The 20,014-nt window shown below is 42.0% G+C and overlaps 1 protein-coding gene across 3 annotated transcripts in view; it reads right to left on the reverse strand.

The window, feature by feature from the left end:
- The window catches only part of LOC147024758 (glutamate receptor 4-like), a 584,244-nt gene that overhangs the window by 462,508 nt on the left and 101,722 nt on the right, over positions 1 to 20,014 (reverse strand). For all 3 annotated transcript variants that reach the window (XR_015059188.1, XM_085885009.1, XM_085885010.1), the window contains exon 2: positions 13,773 to 13,928. Coding sequence is in view for 2 of the 3 variants with exons in the window: in XM_085885009.1 (XP_085741135.1) it covers positions 13,773 to 13,928 (156 nt within the window). In the remaining variant the exon portion in view is untranslated. The remainder of the gene's footprint in view (positions 1 to 13,772; positions 13,929 to 20,014) is intronic.

Raw genomic sequence — 20,014 nt, forward strand, 5'->3', positions numbered from 1 at the left:
GGAACGTGGTTGGCCCATTGGCCTCCTCCACTCACGAAACTCCCTCGCTGAGAGAATCTGGTGAGCAGGATCAGCGTAAAAAGGAAAATGAGCCACATGTCCAAACAGCCGCAGCTGACGCTCACGGACTATGCAGGTAACAAATCTCATTGGAGTCTCCCTCAGCAACCGCTCTTTGGACACAAAGTCTGACCAGCGATAGCCAAGGATTCTCTGAAGAGACCTGGTACCAAAGGAATTGAGTCTCCATCTCAGATCCTTGGTCAGAGTCCAAGTCTCGCATCCATAGAGCAAGACTAGAAGCACCAAGGACCTGAAGACTCGGACTTTCGTCTTCCCACACAGGTACCGGCAGCACCACACCCCATTATCCAGTGAATCCATGACTCCCCAGACCCGACCAGACGTCTATTGACCTCTGACTCATAGCCAGCAGAGACATGAATATCACTGCCAAGGTAAGTAAATCTCTCCATGACCTCAACATCCTCACCACAAAGAGGCACACACAGGACAGCAGCATCTAAGATGTCATTGAAAGCCTGGATCTTGGTATTCACCCAGGAAACCTGTAATCCCAGCGGCTCCGACTCCTCATTCAGCACCTCGAGGGGCCCCAAAAGGATATCTAAAATCTCCGCAAAGATGACTGCATCGTCTGCGAAATCAAGGTCAGAGATCTTGACATTCCCAAACGATGCACCACAGCTTGATCTCTCAGACATCCTCCCTAGAATCCAGTCCATACAAGTGCTGAAAAGTGTGGGGGCCAGTACACACCCCTGACGAACTCCAGAAACAACTGGAAATAAGCCAGAGATGGTACCACCACATCTCACAGCACTCTCAGTACCAGAGTAGAGTTCCGACATCAGATCGATCAGTTTCGGTGGCACCCCACGAAGACCAAGAATCCTGCAGAGGACATCCCGATTCACTGAATCGAACGCTTTAGAGAGATCAACATAGGCTGCAAGCAGCCCCTGCTGAAACTCTCGTCTGCGTTCGGTGAGGACATGAAGAGCAAGGATACGGTCAATCGTTGACCTCTTTGGTGTAAAGCCTGACTGCTCTGGACGCTGGTGCTCAAGCAGATGGTGGCGAACCCTATCAATAATTATCCGAGCAAAGACCTTGCCCGGCACTGAGAGCAGCGTCACCCCTCGGTAGTTGATGCAGTCTTTGGCGACCACCCTTCCCTTTCCAGAGGGGGACGACAAGGCCCCTCTTCCAGTCAGTTTGGATGATGCCTGTGTTCCGAGCAGAGCACAGAACTGCATGTAATGACACGAGTGCAGCATTTCCACCAGCCTTGAGAAGTTCTGCATGGATGTGACAGATCCCTGGAGCTTTACCCCAATTCAACCGGTTCACCGCAGCCCATGTTTCCACAAGCGAAGGTGGACCACAGTTGATTGGAGGGTCAGCAACAGGGATTGTAACACCCCTGACCTCCAACTAGACAGTTTGTGGATCAGCCTGGTATAGCCGCTCAAAGTAACCGGCCCAGCGGGCCTTCACTTCGGACTCCTCTGTGAAGAGCCCACCACCCTCCGCTCTAACTGCAGTGCACCGAAGGACGGGCTTGGATGAACGCAATGCGCGAATTCCCCTGTATCGGCTTGTCGAATTGCTACGGCCAACGTAGAAATGAAAAAAGTTTTAACTCCGCGCTATAATTCTACGGTGACCCCTACGGCCTATAAAAGATAGCCATACAGTGTAGGGCCACCCTCAGGCCACCTCAGAAACTCTGCGGCTGCCACACGTTTGTCAATTCAGGGGGGGTATGGCCGCCATATCCTAGGCGTAGAGCAAATGTGACTCATGCTTTAGTCTCATCATACACTCGTTGACTGGTGTTACCTCAATTATCATTGGACTCAGTTTATTGGACACACCTACAGAAACTCCTTGGGAATGGTAACCATCAGAGCAACAAGACCAATAGGAGGTGTAACCACCCACCATTATCTCGCCACAATCCGGTCTCCGAACCTCAGAGAGTGCTGCAATACCGATGTCCAAATGCTTGAGCTCAGATGATAAGAGAGACAGGTGATCATCCTCTCTTCAGGATCGGATATTCCAGGCACCCACCCGAAGGGACCACCTCAGGTTAACCCGAGGAGACCGCCGTCTGGTGGACGACACCTCAGCACCACTCCGACACACTCTCCCGCAATCTGACCCGGGAATGCTACCCCATGGTTTCCCTCCTATCATCAAAGATTGGGGGTCCCGAAGGCTTTGCCCCAATCCCGTCATCCGGTGAGCTGCCCTGTGAAGGGAATCTGCACAGGAGGTACTCCCACGGAGTGGGTTTTCAGATTTCTTTGCGTTTTTATGTTTTGCGGAATGAAGGGTTTTACGGTGGCCGGAGTGCACATCCTGCCACCAACCTCCTAATAAAAAAGTAACCCAACTGCAGGAGGACGTCCGCAGACAGTTGGGCACTAGATATGGATGGAGGTTGGCTCACAAGGAGCTCCTCCGCCCTTTGACAGGTTTTGTTTTTAATCCTGCTGGGTGTCCATATCCAAACACCCTCCTCACCAGAAAACCTGGTGGGGAAGACGGTTTAGTCGCCGACAACCCGACCATGGAACAGGTTAGTACATGTTTACATGGTACCTGCAGCAAGTCACAGATCTAATCTGACCTGTGGACAGGAGTTAACTAGAAATGCTTGTCTTCTAAGAGTGTGGACCACAAAATAAACAAGTCGCAAACTTGAAAGGAATAAACACATTTTGATTGTTAAATATTGTGGTTGAACTCCACTACATTTTTATTAAGAAATGAAATAACTATGACAATAATTACAAATGAAATGAGGAATAACTTGGTGACAGCAATGATGCACTTCCAGCGATTCTGACTTTTAAAAATGCCAACACATGAAATGTATTGTGATTGTTATGTAGATGAAAGAAACACTGATGCTTTTTCATTCTTGCAGACTCAAAATAATTACCAAAATGGGTCGCTGAAGGAAATGAGCAAAGGAAGATGAAAAAAAAATGGGTGATGAGGAACACTGAACAAGATAAATAGAACAAGGAATGGGAAAGTACAGCACTCTTCATTGAGTACGGAACACCAATGGGAGATTGGGAAAAAATCCCACAGCAGTACAGGAAGTAGAAAAAAAAAAAAGAGTGAAAACCTACAATGCGTGATTGAAACTCAGAGATAAAATTGGCTTCTGGCTGTGAACATGCTAAAATACAGCAGTAGCAATCAATAATTACTGTGTGGGATTAAATTATGAATTAAAAGCTATGGCGGCTTCAATAGTCCCTCACCGAAAGCGGCAAGCTCAGTATTAATATTGTATTCATCACAACTAAGGAAAAACAGAAGTCTTGCATAAAAATCCACAATGAGAAGAGAGTATTTCATAAATGTACTTTTCTACAGGTACTTATTAGGGCTTTGAGGAGAGGTCAAACAATGATAATGGCAGTAATCAAAACAAACCACTTTTTTATGACCCCAATTATTTCCACCTTATTGTGGCGTGGCCTGGGAATGTTTGTGGTCGAGGGCTTTTCCAAACCGGCTGGTAAGGCCTGATGTTTGAAGACGGAACAAATTTGTAATTTATTCACAGTGCTGGAAATAACTCCCTGACTTTTTGTCGACTTGTGAAAGATGCTGTGGGATCTTTCACATCTACTAAGTAATGCTAGGACCCCAATGGACTGTTACGTTGTGGAGTGACATTGAGGGAAGGCTCTTAATGTCCATAAAATGCTTCAATGGCTCAGCGTCTCAAACAGCCTCTGACAGCCGAGGCTCATGGCCCGTCTTCTCATGATGGGGTTGTTCTCACTATCTGGTGTAGATGTGAAAGGTGAATCATTGGCACCTTCATACCAGTTGCTTCAGGCAGGTATGGCTCATTAGCCTTGGTAGGCAGCTCATCTAAGAGAAGGAAACTTTGAATACAAATCTGCCATGCCTCACGGTTCAGGTTTTTAAACCAAAGGCTAAGGGGTTTAATGGGGGTAAAGGCAGCAATTATTTTTAAAGGAGGTGGCCTTTGCATTTTTTAACCCATGGGCCACCATCGGGCATGGTGTATTATCCCCATTTTAGCCTCCCTATCAGGGTTATGTGAAGCCATGGTAGCAGGTGGTGGATGGCAACACAGACAGCTGGCACATATTGCCATTAATTGCTGCATAGCTTTGATGCTAAGCAGAGGATTATTTTGTGGAAAACAATGACAAGGATTACCCATCTAATATAAATACTGCCCAGAAGAAGGGAATAGTAAACCACTTCCATACATGCCAATAAAACAATCATGAACATGAGAAATATAAGAGATAAAGCTGTGTTGTTAGATGATTCCCCCAGGTTTTAAAGCACTCAAATGGCTACTGGGGAAGAGCAAAGTGATTTGATGAGTCGGACAGGCCATTATGATCGGACGGGATCAAACCCACAAAAAAAATCCAGCCACTAAGGTCGCCTAAACTGAAAGTCAACCTCTGAGCTTCTCAAATATTTACAAAATTGGGACATGAAATGTAATATCAATGAATCAGGGAAAGTTAGATGTAAAGGCGCAAGAGATGGAGAGTACAAGGGCTGAAATTTTGGGGATACGTGAACTTAGATGGACTAATTTGTGGCAGTTTCAATCTGATGTTAACAAAGTGTTCTCTTCTGATCACAAAAACTGTAAAAGAAAGAGTGGCAGTGAGTTTCAAAAAAACCGGCAAGGTCAGTGATGGGATACGTCCCTTGTTCCCGACGCAGACAGATTATGTTCATGTTTAGCTTTAAGAAATGGGGAAACTATTACCGCTCATTAAGTGCACCACACAGTCATCTAACTTTTATTTTCATTGCATTTTCGCTTCCCATGTCCCTCTCCCAATTATTTATTAAACTTTTGTGGCTTTTAAAACGAGTGCTGTGTATTTTGAGTCATGATCTCATCGTCCGACATAACTAAATCCCACCCCGTTATGCCCACTGCGTGTGAATGAAACAGCCACGCAGCTAAAATAAATAAATCAGTAGTGCATCCTGGTGGATTATCCATAGATCTGCAATTTCACCTTCACTCAGCATCTTGGGAGAAAGTTATCCAGTAGTACACTACTGTTCAAAAGTTTTCGAACACCCCCATGTTTCCAGTTTTTACTGAAATTTAAGCAATTTAATGTTTCATTGTACTCTGAAATTAAAGCATAGAACAAATATACAATTGCAGATAAAACTAGAGGGGGAGCACTCGGTAGAGTGCAAAACCTCCGCCGCCAATAGTGCTGGGTCACTTAAGTGAACCTGATGTCCTATTAATTGTAGGTCAAAACGGATCAGACTCTACTGAACCACGATTGAATGAACTAAACTAGATCGACGTACATGTAGAAATGCCAAAAAAAAAAAATCGAAATTTTTTTGAAAAAAAAGTTGCAAAATTTGTTTTTTTTTTCTCTAACATTTTTTTTTATTGGTTGGAAATCACTTGAAACATGTAGAAATGCAAAAAAAAAAAATATTCAAATATTTTTCAAATAAAATCGAAATTTTTTTGAAAAAAAGTTGCAAAATTTTCTGGTTTTTTTTCTCTAACAAATTTATTTATTTTTGGTTGAAAATCACTTAAAACATGTAGAAATGCAAAAACAAAAATTCAAATATTTTTTTCAAAATGGCCGCCATAGCGGCCATATTGGACTTTGGACCAAGTCCAAAATCTAATGGCATGATCCTTGGACCATACCTAATCCCCCCACCAAGTTTCGTCGAAATCTGTCCAGGAGTTTTTCCGTAATACTGTTCACAAACAAACAAACAAACAAACAAGCAGAGAGGGGTGAAAACAGTAACCTCCGTCCATCTTCGATGGCGGAGGTTAAAAATGAATCATGGAATCATTTTGTTGAACAAAATTTAATCTAAATTTTTGACTAATCAAAGTAGCTCCACCTTTTGCAGATGTAACAGCCAAACGTACTCGTGGCATTCTTTCTACAATGGAAATCAAATATTGTTCGGAAGGTTCTTCCCAACACTGTTGCAGAAGTTCCCACAAATGTGTTGCACTTGTAGGTTGCTTTGCTTTCACCCTTCTGTCCAGTTCATCCCAAAGCTGCTCAATTGGGTTTAAGTCTGGAGACTGTGCTGGCCATTCCATGATTTGAAGCCGACCATCTTGTTGTTTTCTTCTAAGGTACTTCTGACATAACCTGGAGGTACGTTTTGGGTCGTTATCTTGCTGTAGGATGAACCCCTGACCAACCAGAGGGTATAGCATGGCACTGCAAAATGCTGTGGCAGCAACTTTGGTTCAGGATGCCAGTCACTCTGTGCAAGTCGCCTCCTCTGGATCCAGCAAAAGAGCCCCAGATCATCACGCTTCCTCCTCCATGTTTGACAACTGGTGTCACACACTGAAGAACCATCCTTTTGCCAACTCGACGGCATACAAAAACCCTGCGTGATGAACCAAAGATTTCTAATTTTGACTCATCGGTCCATAAGACCTTCTTCCAGTTTTCAGTAGTCCACTGGCGGTGCTTCATGGCCCAGGCAAGCCTCTTTTTCTTATTTTGCCATCTTACCAATGGCTTTCTTATTGCCACTCGACCTGTCAAACCTGCAGCTCGAAGTCTTCTCTTCACAATTGAAACAGAGACTTCCTTACTTCGACCCGTGTTTAGCTGTGCTTGAAGCTGCTGTCCTGTGAGCCGCCCATCACGCAAGTTGTTTTCTCTCAGAAACTTGTCTTCTGATTGTGTTGTGGCTTTGGATCTGCCAGACCTCTTCCTGTCAGAGTTTCCTCCAGTCTCCAAGTGCCTTTTGATGGTGTAGGAAACTGTACTCACTGGCACCTTGGCTTACTTTGCAATTTCTCTGAAGGAAAGTCCTGCACTATTAAGGGTTATAATGGTCTGCCTGTCTTTCTTTGTTGATTGTCTTTTTCTCGCCATTATGACAGCAATATACTAATTCCTGCAGTGCAATATTGTCCAAATGATGCTTCAGAGGGTGTAGAAACACAGTCTTTTCCAACACTGCTTTTATACAGACAGAGGGCTTGTAACTAATCAACAAAAGTTGGGACACCTGGAGGAATTGTTTGCATCAACATTCAAGGCTTAATTTACTTCCATTGCTGCAGAACAGCTGCAGTTGTGAACCCATTACTTGTTCCCTGAAAAGGGCCTTTTTAACAACTCTGAAATTTACATTATTTTTCAGTTTTTGGTAACCTAAACTTTTTTTTTTAACCTCTGGCAGTTTACCACTTAGCTTTGTACCATTTCAGGTTATTAACTGGACTTCAGCTGCTTAAATTTCAGTAAAAACTGAAAAATGGGGGTGTTCTAAAACTTTTGACCAGTAGTGTGCATCCAGGGTAGTCATTGGTGAGGCGATCTGATCACGTGGGCCCATTGTGGGCAGGGTTGGAATGTGGGTGAAGCGAGTCTGCCTCGGTGAAGATGGTGTGATGGGGTGTGTCTGTGGTTGGTTGATTGGTGTATCTTCTGGGTTCAATGTTCTAGGCATGCCGTGGGTTATTTGTGGTCCACACTGTTCTCATTCTTGGAGTGTGCACCAACCACTCTCTGATTTTCAGATCAAAGGGTAGTTAGTACTGAGTGGGAAGTTTTAATGTCTCTTCTGTTAAGCCATCATTCTGAGCTTTTGCGTGCCAAGATTCCAAAATTAGTCGACGGTGTTTGTTTGGTGTCTGTGGCCACCCGGGGGAAAATGCTACAGTTATAATGAAAGTATATGAGAGTACTACTCTCATATACTATAGTTGGTGACAGGTCTTACTACAGTAGTCTTCAAAGAATTACTACAGGAAAGGAATGCTGTGCTCTTGGTACCTGGAAAGGTCCTACTCCTACAACAGTAGTCCTACTACAGTAGTCTGCAGAGAATTACTACAGGAAAGGAATGCTATTTCTGCCTGGGCAGAATCTGTATGTTGCTCCCATCATTACTGTGACCAGAATGTATGCAGTTTTGGATCAGATATGTTAATGACACGTTTGCGATTGTACACCGAGTCCATGTTGACCTTCTCAAGCAGCAATGCCAGGTTCTTCCTTGCATTAAATTCACTATGGAAATTGAACAACGCAACAATTACGGTTCCTAGATGTAGAGGTTCAACGATACCTAGGTAGCACTTTGAAAAAATATTAGTACATAGGAAGTCCACACACACAACTAAACTACTGGACTTCAACTCATGTCGCAACATCACACATACCATGCCTCCAGGAAGTCAACTCCATAATCCAAAACCATGAAACCTGTGGCCAGAAACTTTGCATGTCTACCAAGAGAACTCCAAGGTTGTGCATGAGTAAAAATTGGGTGTTTGGGTTAATCTAAACACCCCTTTGAAGATAATTAACAGCCATATTTAATTATCCTTTATCAAGGCTCAGCCTTTGTCAGCCCTCTGTCAGCTTGCAGGAGTCTTAATTCACTATTTTGTTCAGCCTATTCAAACATACCTTGATTTGGAAACACAATATACTCTCACAGAAAATGAAAGTATATAATCGAAATATTACATCTGATTTGAGAATCGGATCCCGTGGACTAAATAAGTGTTGCATCTTCAGTGAAATCAGAAAATTCTAACAAATTAGCGATTTTGATAACGAAGTGTATTTATTTAAGCAAAGCATTAAATTTGACTTTTTATGCTGTTTTTTTTTTATATGATAATATTTCGTATTTTAATAATAGAAAAGATTGAGGAATGTGCAGAAAATGTAACTCCATTTGACACAACGCCGTGCTCTTTTACCTGTTTTACAATCCAAGACGATAAAGTCCACAGGAGTCCTTTTCTGCAATTACATATGCAGTTTTCTTTTTACCGTTTTGTGAGATCTGCTTTCATGACCGAAAAATATGACTATAAACATACTAATAGTTGCTGCAATATATAAAGAGTCAGCAGTTGCTGAAAATGAAGATGTCCATCGACAGTACACATGGGCATGGTGGGGTTTGTGCGTTCCTCCATGCAAGGATGTTGGAGGAACACGTATGGGTGGAGCATGCATGCAGGCAGGCAGGTCTTTGCTATGTACTGTATGTAGCATGAGTTTAAATGCTCCCGCCCAGTTTTACATGGAACATGCTGCTCTTTGAGAACGTTTTTTTTTTCACATCGGTTATACCCTGGTACGCTGCCTACGCTCCCCTTACACTGCCTTCCCTACCCCTCCCATCATGCTTCCTTCTCTTGTCCTTACGCTGTCTCCCATCCCCTTATGCTGCCTCCTCTTACCTTGGCGGCGATGGTGATGGTTTAATGGCTGGAATGGTGGGCTTGGGACCCTAGAGTCCTGAGTTCAAATCCTGCTTGGCTGTTGAATTGATACCAGGTGGGGTTGACTCAGCCTGTCATCCTTCCGAGGTTGGCAAAATGAGTACCAGCTTGCTGGTTTACTGTGTTGGAGTGGTGACCTATCCAGGATTGTACCCAATAGCCAAGGAGACTGCTTAGGCAGCACCAATGCTCTTCAAAGAGTATGGTCCCAATGGATGGATGGATGGGGAGGGGGGATTGGCTCTTATATGCCATGACGATGGAAATGGGTTATTACAGAAAAATAGGAAAAGTCTCAAGCGAACGTCATGTGATGTTGATGGAAAAGTCGAAACGCAGATACAGACAATGCAGAAACGGTGAAAGCCGAATCCCCTAATGTGTCTGGATGCAGACAACTTAATTCACTGCAGAACTTCTTGATGGATTGGATTACTTGTCGTTTTTACATCTTCAGGAGCGTCGTTTGGGTGGAAACGCAAAATTTCAATTGTCTTGAGATATCCAGCGAATGTTTGCGCATGGAGTAAATGGCGAACCCGTGAAGGAATTTACATGTGGAGAGAGGGAGAGCAGTTTTGTATGGGTGGAAACTCAAAATCATAACTGTATTGAGAAATTGATGAAACCTCCCACCCACTTTAGGATGGGGAAAAAGCAGCGTTGTTCAGGTGGAATCTCAAAATCACAATTGTATTGAGATATTACCAAACCAGCGAATGTTTGCACATGCAGTAAATGGCGAAACTGTGAATGTGTTCATATGTGTATAGAGATAGAGATAGAGATAGAGATAGAGATAGAGATAGAGATAGAGATAGAGATAGAGATAGAGATAGAGATAGAGATAGAGATAGAGATAGAGATAGAGATAGAGATAGAGATAGAGATAGAGATAGAGATAGAGATAGAGATAGAGATAGAGATAGATAGAGATAGAGATAGAGATAGAGATAGAGATAGAGATAGAGAGATAGATAGAGAGATAGAGAGATAGAGAGAGAGAGATAGAGATAGAGATAGAGATAGAGATAGAGATAGAGATAGAGATAGAGATAGAGATAGAGAGAGAGAGAGAGAGAGAGAGAGAGAGAGAGAGAGAGAGAGAGAGAGAGAGAGAGAGAGAGAGAGAGAGAGAGAGAGAGAGAGAGAGAGAGAGAGAGAGAGAGAGAGAATGAATAGGGCCGAATTTCAGATTTCCACTGAGCCAGGTGGAAAAATAAATTTTCCTTCCCCCATTCAATGTTTTTTTTAGGGGACATCATCTCCGTACTGGATGGCCTTTGGATCCAGAAGGGAGCTCAGCTGCCCTTTGTCAGGTGTTGTTTTTTGTTCTGACAGGGTGTCACAGTCACTCTCTCCACTAGCATAGCAAAGCCAGTGAGAGGTTAGTCCCCGACAACCGGACCATGTGGCAGGTAGCACTGGATTACATGTTACCAGTGGCAGTCCCAAAAGACTGACCTGATCTGCAGTGTTAACAATGCTGAAAGTTTGACATTTCCAGAGCAAATTTTTACAAGATAAATTTAAAGGTCCCATGACACTCCAAACTTTCTGGTTATTTATATATTAACTTGACCTTCCTAGTGAAGAAATCACCCATGTTTCTTTTTTTTATTATCAAAAATGGGATAATTAGACCAATATTTCGAACATTTCTAGTGCTTTTCACAACTTGCTATGCCCCGCCCTTCAAAAATGTTGACTTCAGCAAACCGCACATAACATGACCGTTGACGTCATCTCCAGAACGCGATTCGCTCAGAGTCGATTGATGAGACGTCGCGCGCCATATAAAGTACGTACAAATGCATTGTGCACATGTGTTTGCTATCTCACTGATCATCTTAATTCCTGTGATTGTTTCGTGCGAGTTTTTAAGAGTTTTCGCCTTACTTTCGAAAATGCCTGCAAGATGTATCGTAGCAGGATGCAGCAATACAACCAGCGACGGTGTAAGCCTTCATGTATTCCCGAAAGATGAGAATCTTCGGAGAATATGGACATCTAAAGTGAAGCTGACGAGGGGAAACTGGAAAGGCCCCAGCGACACGAACGTCATTTGCAGCGCCCACTTTGAAGACAGTGACTTTGATCACGGGCTTGATTCGCTGTTCAGTTTGAAGAAGTTGAGGAGGCTGAAACGTGATGCAGTACCCATCATCAAAAGCAATGTCGTTCCTCATACCGAGAAAAAAAGGGGTGTGAGGACAGCTGCTGAGAAGTGGAAAAAAATGAGGGTAAGTCATTTCGAAGTCCGATATCATACCAGCAGCCGAAATGGCCAGGCCCCAGCGCACGTTACCCTCCGTGGCTACTGGCGCAGAATACGTGATCATGATATGATCTTGTCGCGGATGCGTGGGTTGTATTAGGGAATCGGAGCTATTGTTGTTTATCACCACAACGATGGCACGCAATGCCACTGGCACTAATGACTAAGCCTAAGTCTAAGACCAAATTAAAAGTTCGACATTTTTGGTAATTTTGGTAATCTAGACAAATCCTCAGTCTAGATCTAGGAAATTAAAATCTAGATAGATCTAGATCTAGATGTTTTCATTTTATCACTTTTGACATTAAATGTGTACGTTACCCGAGATATGCGTCCATTCAAACGTCTGGTATCACCGACGTAGGTGCCCGAGGCCGAGGTGGATGTTGGAAATGCTTATTTCTGAGCTAAGAGGATTATCAAACTCGGGATTGGAAATGGCATAATACACGTTTTTGAAACTTACTCTTTCCGATGCTTGATGTTATTTGTTCAATTAATTCCTCGAACAAGTCCAAATGTTGAGTTTTACCATCGTCTTTCACGATTTGGCACTCAGTGTTTTGAATTGGCACTCAGTGGCACTCATTTGGCAATATTGAAAATGCGAGTGTGCGCGCTTGGTACGGTGCATGTGCATTAGTTTATTCATGCTTCCTTGAAACAGTAGACTAGTGAATAGAATAGTTACTTCTCAACTCTAGAGTCTAGATCACATGACCAGACTAGTCCGATAAATCTGTCATGCTGTAGCTTTCTTTTATTATTCTCTTTTCTTCATTGTTTTCTACTGGTGCTACATGACGAAAGTAGGAATAAAATAAATAAAAATGCAACAGAACATCAGATTTATCGGACTACTCCAGACAATTGTGTCACAAGGTGTGTTCTGCACACAAGTTTTCATCGTATCCGGACAGCAAGATTGCTTCGTTTTATGCGCGGAGAGATACGGCCGATGACATGGGCTGGCCTTGCTTGCGATTCATTCACCGTGGTGCAACATGTCCGCTGCGCTGCGCTGGTCACGTCACTAAAATATTTCTGATATCGAGCAGTATGCAAGTCGAATTTACATTATTGAATTACGAATAGGATTTAGTGTAACAAGTTGTTATTGCCAAGTCTTCCTTCGATGTCCTCCCGATCATGATGAACGCCGGGAATTTTATCGCCATTTTCCTCTACTTGTCTTGCTTCGGGCTCAAACTGGTAAGGTCGTATTTCATTTCCAGCTGCCTGAACTTCACCTCCCACGACTACGTTATGCAACAATTCTCCATCTGATTCAAACCAAAATCCTTCATTTCTCTCACACTCATTGTCGCTACCAGACAAATCAAAGTCCATGTCATCCATTATTCAAAACCAAATGTTTGATTTTTTTTTAAAGCAGAAATGAACGAAGCGTTTGAGTCGACCAATCGAATGTGGAAACACACAGGAAGCCAATACAATCACGTAGACCACCAACCCGAGTAATTAACGTGCAGCCTTTGTCGTTCTGGAGATGACATCATGTGGGTTACGCCGCTTTCAGTAGATTTTGGCAGAATTTTTAGGGGGGTTCCCGAAGAGGTTTGTTTTTTTAATCTTACATTTTACAGAACGAGTATTGTGAAAAAACATTGTTAGATCTGAAATCACGATGAAAAACTCCGATAGGACATATATATATATATATATATATATATATATATATATATATATATATATATATATATATATATATATATATATATATATATAAACATGTAATTTCAGTACTTTTGGGTGTCATGGGACCTTTAACAGAATTCAGACACAGGAATATTTGTGATTCCTATTTACAGATGCACTAATTCTTTAAAGCAATACCTGTCAAACATTTAGGCTAAATGAGTTCAAACACATCGCACTCTGCCCATCCACATTATTTTCACGAGATAAATTGAACAAGTGCATTCAACAATATGGATGGTATGAGTTAGATGTGAATAAAATTAACAGATAAAATGTGAAAGATATTGTATATGAGAATGCAACTTGCACGAGCACCAACAATGGCAATACAGTACTACTGAAAGAAATATCGAATGAACACACACCTAGTGAAGAAACGAGAACATAAAACACAGATGAACGTTAAATGAGTTAACCGAGTGTGATAATGACACCTACTTGCATTGGTAACGGTGAAGCAATTTGATGTCTCCAGGTTGTCCACATGCGGAGCAAGACGAAAGGGAGCTGCAATGCCAGGCCGAGTGTTCTGCTCCACAATGGCAAGGCGGAAAGCGCTGTACTCTTGGTCTGAATTTCGCATAAACAGTCCACCTGCCAAGTACCAATTGTAGTCCCAGGATTTCATAGTTCCACGTGAATGTCATGTTAATGTCCACAATGAAATTCCGAAGTTTTCATCAACACCATGTTGATATTATGAGGACACCACAAGTACGTCATTTTAATGGTTCCAAAAAAAAAAAAAAATCGCCATGATTGGACAGCCAGAAGTCCACAATTTTCATGTTGAGATTGCAATAAATGATAATTTGAAGTTCAACAGAACCATGGAGAAGAAGAAGAAGAAGAAGAAGAAGAAGAAGAAGAAGAAGAAGAAGAAGAAGAAGAAGAAGAAGAAGAAGAAGAAGAAGAAGAAGAAGAAGAAAAGTGTCATTTTTCAGTTTCATTGTTGGAGCCCAAAGTATAATGAGGAATCACATAATTGTTCAATGCAATATGGGTGTTTCCACAACATTGATTGAAGGTCGCACGGTTCCACATAGTCCAGCAAGATTCCAGCAACACCGAATTAAAATTTCCATGGTGTCATTTTGAAGTTTTGATGATGTCATGTCGAAGTTTGATGATGCCACATTGGAGGAAGAACGATGCAATATAAGAGTTTCAGCAAACGCCATTTTGGAGTTCCCAGCATCCATCAGGTGGACATGCAAAGACAACAATACAAGATCAGGTAAAGAACAACATTGCATTAGAGTTTCCCAGGCAATGCGTAGGCTGGTAAAATTATCAAATTGACAGGTAACCAAGTTGTATATTTAAAAATTTTGGATGCGTGTGATTTAATTAACTCCAGTTAGAGTCAAAAAAAGCGTGTGAGTTGGTGTAATCAGTTTAGTAAACTCATAAAAGAACAAAAATCAATTGCTTAAAAACTCTTAAAATTATCTCCAGTAAATTGGGTTGATTATAACACAAATGTTTATTTCTTTCAAAGTTGCGTTTTCTCCACCGTCTTATTTTCTGCAGTCAGCATTTATTACATAGAACAAACTCATCGAAGAGGTATTATCACGGTCCTAAAAGCCTGCTCTGCTGCTCTTGTATATCCTCGTTTTTGCTCTTTTCACCCTATCATTTGCTTAAGGTCATCTTCTCTCTGCTTGGAAATCACCCAGCATCACTGCATTACATAAAAAAGGTGCAAAAACTGATTCTCCCTCAACACAAAATTGTGAGCTTACTTCCAGTCATTGGCAAGGACATGGAATGCATCATCACAGTTGATAGGAAACCCTTCTTTTCTCCAATGGCCGAATTTCAGATAACCAATTCTGATTCAGACCAGATCCCTCTACCTTGGACATGCTGCTTCGACTTTCCCTACAATGGATGGAGGCCCTCAATGTCAGACATGAGATCAGGGCCATCTCTCCAGACATATCATAATCCAATTTTGCATCCCACCTTTCTCTCCAAACTCTTTGCCGATGGTATCCAAGGCCAACTCCACACATGGCCTACCGACTTTGTCTGCTCTCGCAGCCAACGTGTGGCTTTCAATGGAATCTTTTCATCTACTCTCCCTGTTAATGCTGGAATCCCTCAAGGCAGTGTTCTGAGCCCCGCCCAATCCTATTCCTCATCAACGATCTCTCTCACTCACTTGAAAGTGCACTTTATCTATTTGCTGATGACTCCACCCTCTGCCATGACATCCCTTATCCATCAGATTGGTAGGCAGCAAGCAGCCTCTTCCCTCTCTTCAGATTGTGACAAAACCACAAGCTGGTCAAACAATTGGAATATGTCTTTCAATTCTGCCAAATTCCACACCCTCATTCTCTCTCCCCAAGGGAACCATATGGAAAAGCCTCCGATATACTTTCTTAACAATCCTCTTGAGGAAGTTCAGTCACTCAAACTCTTGGGTCTCACAATCAGCCAGGATCTTTATTGGGCAAACTACATTTATATGTTGGCCTCAAAATCCAGTCGACGAATGGGCATCCTCCATCATAAAAAAAAATCCTTCCTTGGCACACATGTACTCATATCCACATACAAGGCCTTCATCTGCAGCTTGATGGATTTCTTCTCTCCCCTCTGGGCTGCCCCCCCCCCGCATCCCCGACTCACACCTTGCTCAGCTTGACATGGTATAAATGAAGGCTTTCAAGATTATTGGACTCTCCCGCAATGAAGCTGAGTCTATTAGCCTATCACTTTCCTATCGCAGACAAGTCGGAGAGGATGCTACAGAACAACAGATCACATAATACAAAACAAGGCCAAACTCGAAAACTAAATTGTACATATCCTGCAAAGACAACAAAAGAGCTTTTGATAGTGTCCCACATTCATGGATGATAAAATGCATGCAATTATACAAGATCAACCCCAAAATAAGCAAACTTATTGAGAAAGCAATGGAGCTCTGGAATACCATATTGATTTTGCAGCACTCAGAAGGAAATATCAAAATAACAGGAATGAAATTACAATTTATGAACTTCCAGGAATACAGCCTCCCCCTTGCCCCCCTTTTCTGTTTTGCCTGACTCTGGATCTACGAAGCAACCTCATTAATGAGAAAGGACATGGATACACCCTCACATCAAATAGAAGTGCGTGCATGATTTAATGTTCTTCGCATCGAATGATGAAAAATTGGCAGAACAACTGACATTAGCAAAACGGTAATCTGATGACACGCAAATTAATTTGGCCAAGATAAGTGTGCCAAGTGCACATTCGTGCAAGGTCGACCAACAAAAACAGACAACATAAACATCGATCTAGATACAACAATACAGGAACTAGAAAACAAAGCATCATACAAATACCTTGGAGTAGAAAAGGAAGAGGGCCACCAAATGTCAAAAACGAGTGTGCAAAACATTTACCAAATAATATCTATGTCGAAGGAAGCTGATTCTGAAAACATACCTCTCCCCAAGCAACAAAATCAAAGCAATAAACCAACCAACAGTACCAGAATAATAAACTGGCCACAATCGAGAATCAACAAACGAGATATCAAAACAAGAAAACAACTCACTATCCACAAAATGTTCTACAAAAAAAAAATGCATCCCGAGAATGTACTTGCTGAGATGAGAAAGAGGCAGAGGCCTGATGGAGCTCAACCAAGTGCATGGAGTGACAATTATAGGATTGGTTGAATATGTGAAAAGTTCAACAGACTACCGAACCAAATTTGTATGAAAAACAGAAGAAAGCAAGGCAAAAATGCGTCTCGAACCCACCTAATAAATTTTTTTTCCAAACACAGGTGCATATAGAATATGTAAGATATAAAACCGAAACAGCAATGAGTACAACCTCAATTATTGCAAAAAAGACGAAATAAAAATATAAAGCAAAATATCAACAGGTATGCACAGACAGCCGGGAGAATGTTGAAAGAGCACAGAGATATATGAGAGATTGGGTATTGACAAAGAAAGCCCGTTTGGGATGGTTAAGAAGAGGTCAGCTCTACTGGGATGGAGAATAAATCATAATAAATGCCCAAGACCAAGGACACAATTCCAATGGCCTGAAGAAGATTGCAGGACTGAGTCAATCTGACAAGTGTAGATTTTGCAAAGAAGAAACAGAAAGTATGAGCCACCTCCTATCAGGATGTAAAAAAAAAAATCTCATGTCAGAACAGCTGTACGCATAAAGGCACAAAAAAGTATATGGAGTAACCCATTTTCTTTCAATACATCCGCAAAAATTTCAATATCCCAGTTTCAGAAAACTCATCGAAACATGAACCAAAAGTGATCACTGAAAACAAGGAAGTCACGCTCACATACAACCTGATAATCCCATCGAGTGTGAACATTGAAAACAAAGCAATGCGACCGGATATAGTACTCCGGTATAAAGAAGAAAATACAACTGAAAATTGAGGTATCGGTACCCAGCAATTTTGGCCTAAATGACACAGAGATCAAGAAAATGACAAAATATTAGGATCTCAAAAGTGAAGTCAAGAGAGCCTGAAGAGCACCGAAGTTGTACCAGTGATAATTGGAGCAATGGGAATGATAAAGAAGAACCGTACTAACATCCGACAAACCATCACTGGAAATATTACTACAAACTAACTACAGTTGGAAAGTGTAGGTTTGGGTTGAGGGGGGGGGCGGGGTGGTCACTATTATAAAAACAACCCTCGGAGCAAAACTTTGAGAATTCGAAATTTTTCGTATCTGGATCCCGATCTTCATCAGAATCAAATCAATTCATCGTTATCACACATCCAACCTGTCCACCGAATTTCGTCCAAATCAGTTAATGACTTTTTGAGATATCCTGCTCACAGACAAACAAACAAATAGACACGAGTGAAAACATAACCTCCATCCACCTTTGGTGGTGGAAGGAAGAAGAAAACTTCAAAGCTTGCTCCATGAATCATGATCCCTTACCAAAATGGATGTGGATACTTTGAGCCTGGGGAGGACTCAGTTCCAGGTTCTGAAACCCACATGTGGAGATAACAACCAACGACACACACACACACACACACACACACACACACACACACACTTGAAATCCAACAAACGAAAATGGTCCCATTCAGTAACAAAGCAATGAACTATGTGCACATCACACATAGAAGGGATTTAATCAAAGCATTTAAACTGAAACTCAGCCAAACATGGCCAACACAAAAATGGGAATGAAGAATATTTTTTTCTCAGCTTTTCTTTATGAGACAAAAAAAAATTGTCTGTTCTGAACGTCATGGAGTCAATGACCAGAAGGAGGGGAAATGATCATAGATCAAATGAAAACGGTGCAATCTCAGTGTTACACACATGTTGTAGATTCGATTTATCTCCAGAATCAGTTTAAGCTCGAGTCCTGCTCAGCCACATCCACAAGACCACAATGCCAGAATTGGGGAACACAAGACAAGGTCACAGCTCTGCTCAAGCAGCTCACAAGTCCCAGGGATCCTCAAGAGGCAGGAACAACCCCATCCTGCTGTCCTCAAACCCCACCTCCTGGTTCTTAGAATATGTCACTGGCCCCTCACTAGTGTCATCTAGTGCCAAGACGTGCACTATGGGTCCGGTGTTTCTCTGCTTTGTCACCTTCTCTCACTCTAAGCTCCTATCTAATTTTTATCACAGTTTTATGAAACAGGAAAGGGGTGGACCTGCTCAGTGGCAGCCAATGAAATAGCTCCACATAGATCTTTACAACAACACATACTGCTGCCTGAATTACCTCCACCCCAAGTCAAGGCACTCAAGATTGGTGAAATCTGCTCCACAGCTTGGGCCGGTGTTGTTCTGCTGCAGAAGTACATATCCTGTACCAAATAGTTCTGAGCTGATTTTCACTCTCAATTTACTCATTTGTTTATTCATATGCAGCCAGTAGCTGCTTCGCTGCATCATTTTCTGGGCACACAGCTGTGCCACTGATTCAGTGCCCCCTGTTTCCAGTTAAGCTGGTTCTCATTTTGCCACATGGTGTTAGTTCAGCAGCACCACAGGGGCTTGAACTCAAAACCTTAACATCGTAACTCAGCCACCTTAACCATCAAGCTAACACCAAGCCTTGCAGTCTCAATGCTCTCTTAGTTGTATGGGGGAAAGAAAAGAAATAGATAAACATTTTAAAATGAATAAAAATTCATACTTTCGACACTTAAAGACAATATGGCACATTCCTATGTGCACATTCCAATATGGCACAATATGGCACATTTAAACTGAACAACGCCAGTACAGGAAACAACAGGCTGAACAGTCTAGGCCTGATAGGCCTGATCTGCATCAGGACCTCAACCAAAATCGAATCAACTTATTGTTGTCACACACCCAGCCTGTCCACCAAGTTTCGTCCTAATCCGTCCATAACCTTTTGAGATATCTTGCTCACAGACAGACAGACAAACAAATAAACAGGGGTGAAAACAATCTCCATCCATCTTGGCAGCAGTAAAAAGTTGCTAAACAATTTTAAAAAATAGCTGTTTGCAGAAACGGTAATATAAATATAATGCATACAATATGCTCACCTTTAAAACAATGAATTCATGCATGCTCTTTGTGGAATCCAAAAGCTTGATACTCAATCGAATCGAGGTTTGATGTCTTTAAAGTTTCTTAGCTAGGATTACAATCCTGGACTTATCGCCACTC

Source organism: Eptatretus burgeri, chromosome 6, assembly GCF_056783735.1.
Source record: "Eptatretus burgeri isolate ZD-2024b chromosome 6, Ebu_testis_v1, whole genome shotgun sequence".
Classification (NCBI taxonomy): domain Eukaryota; kingdom Metazoa; phylum Chordata; class Myxini; order Myxiniformes; family Myxinidae; genus Eptatretus; species Eptatretus burgeri.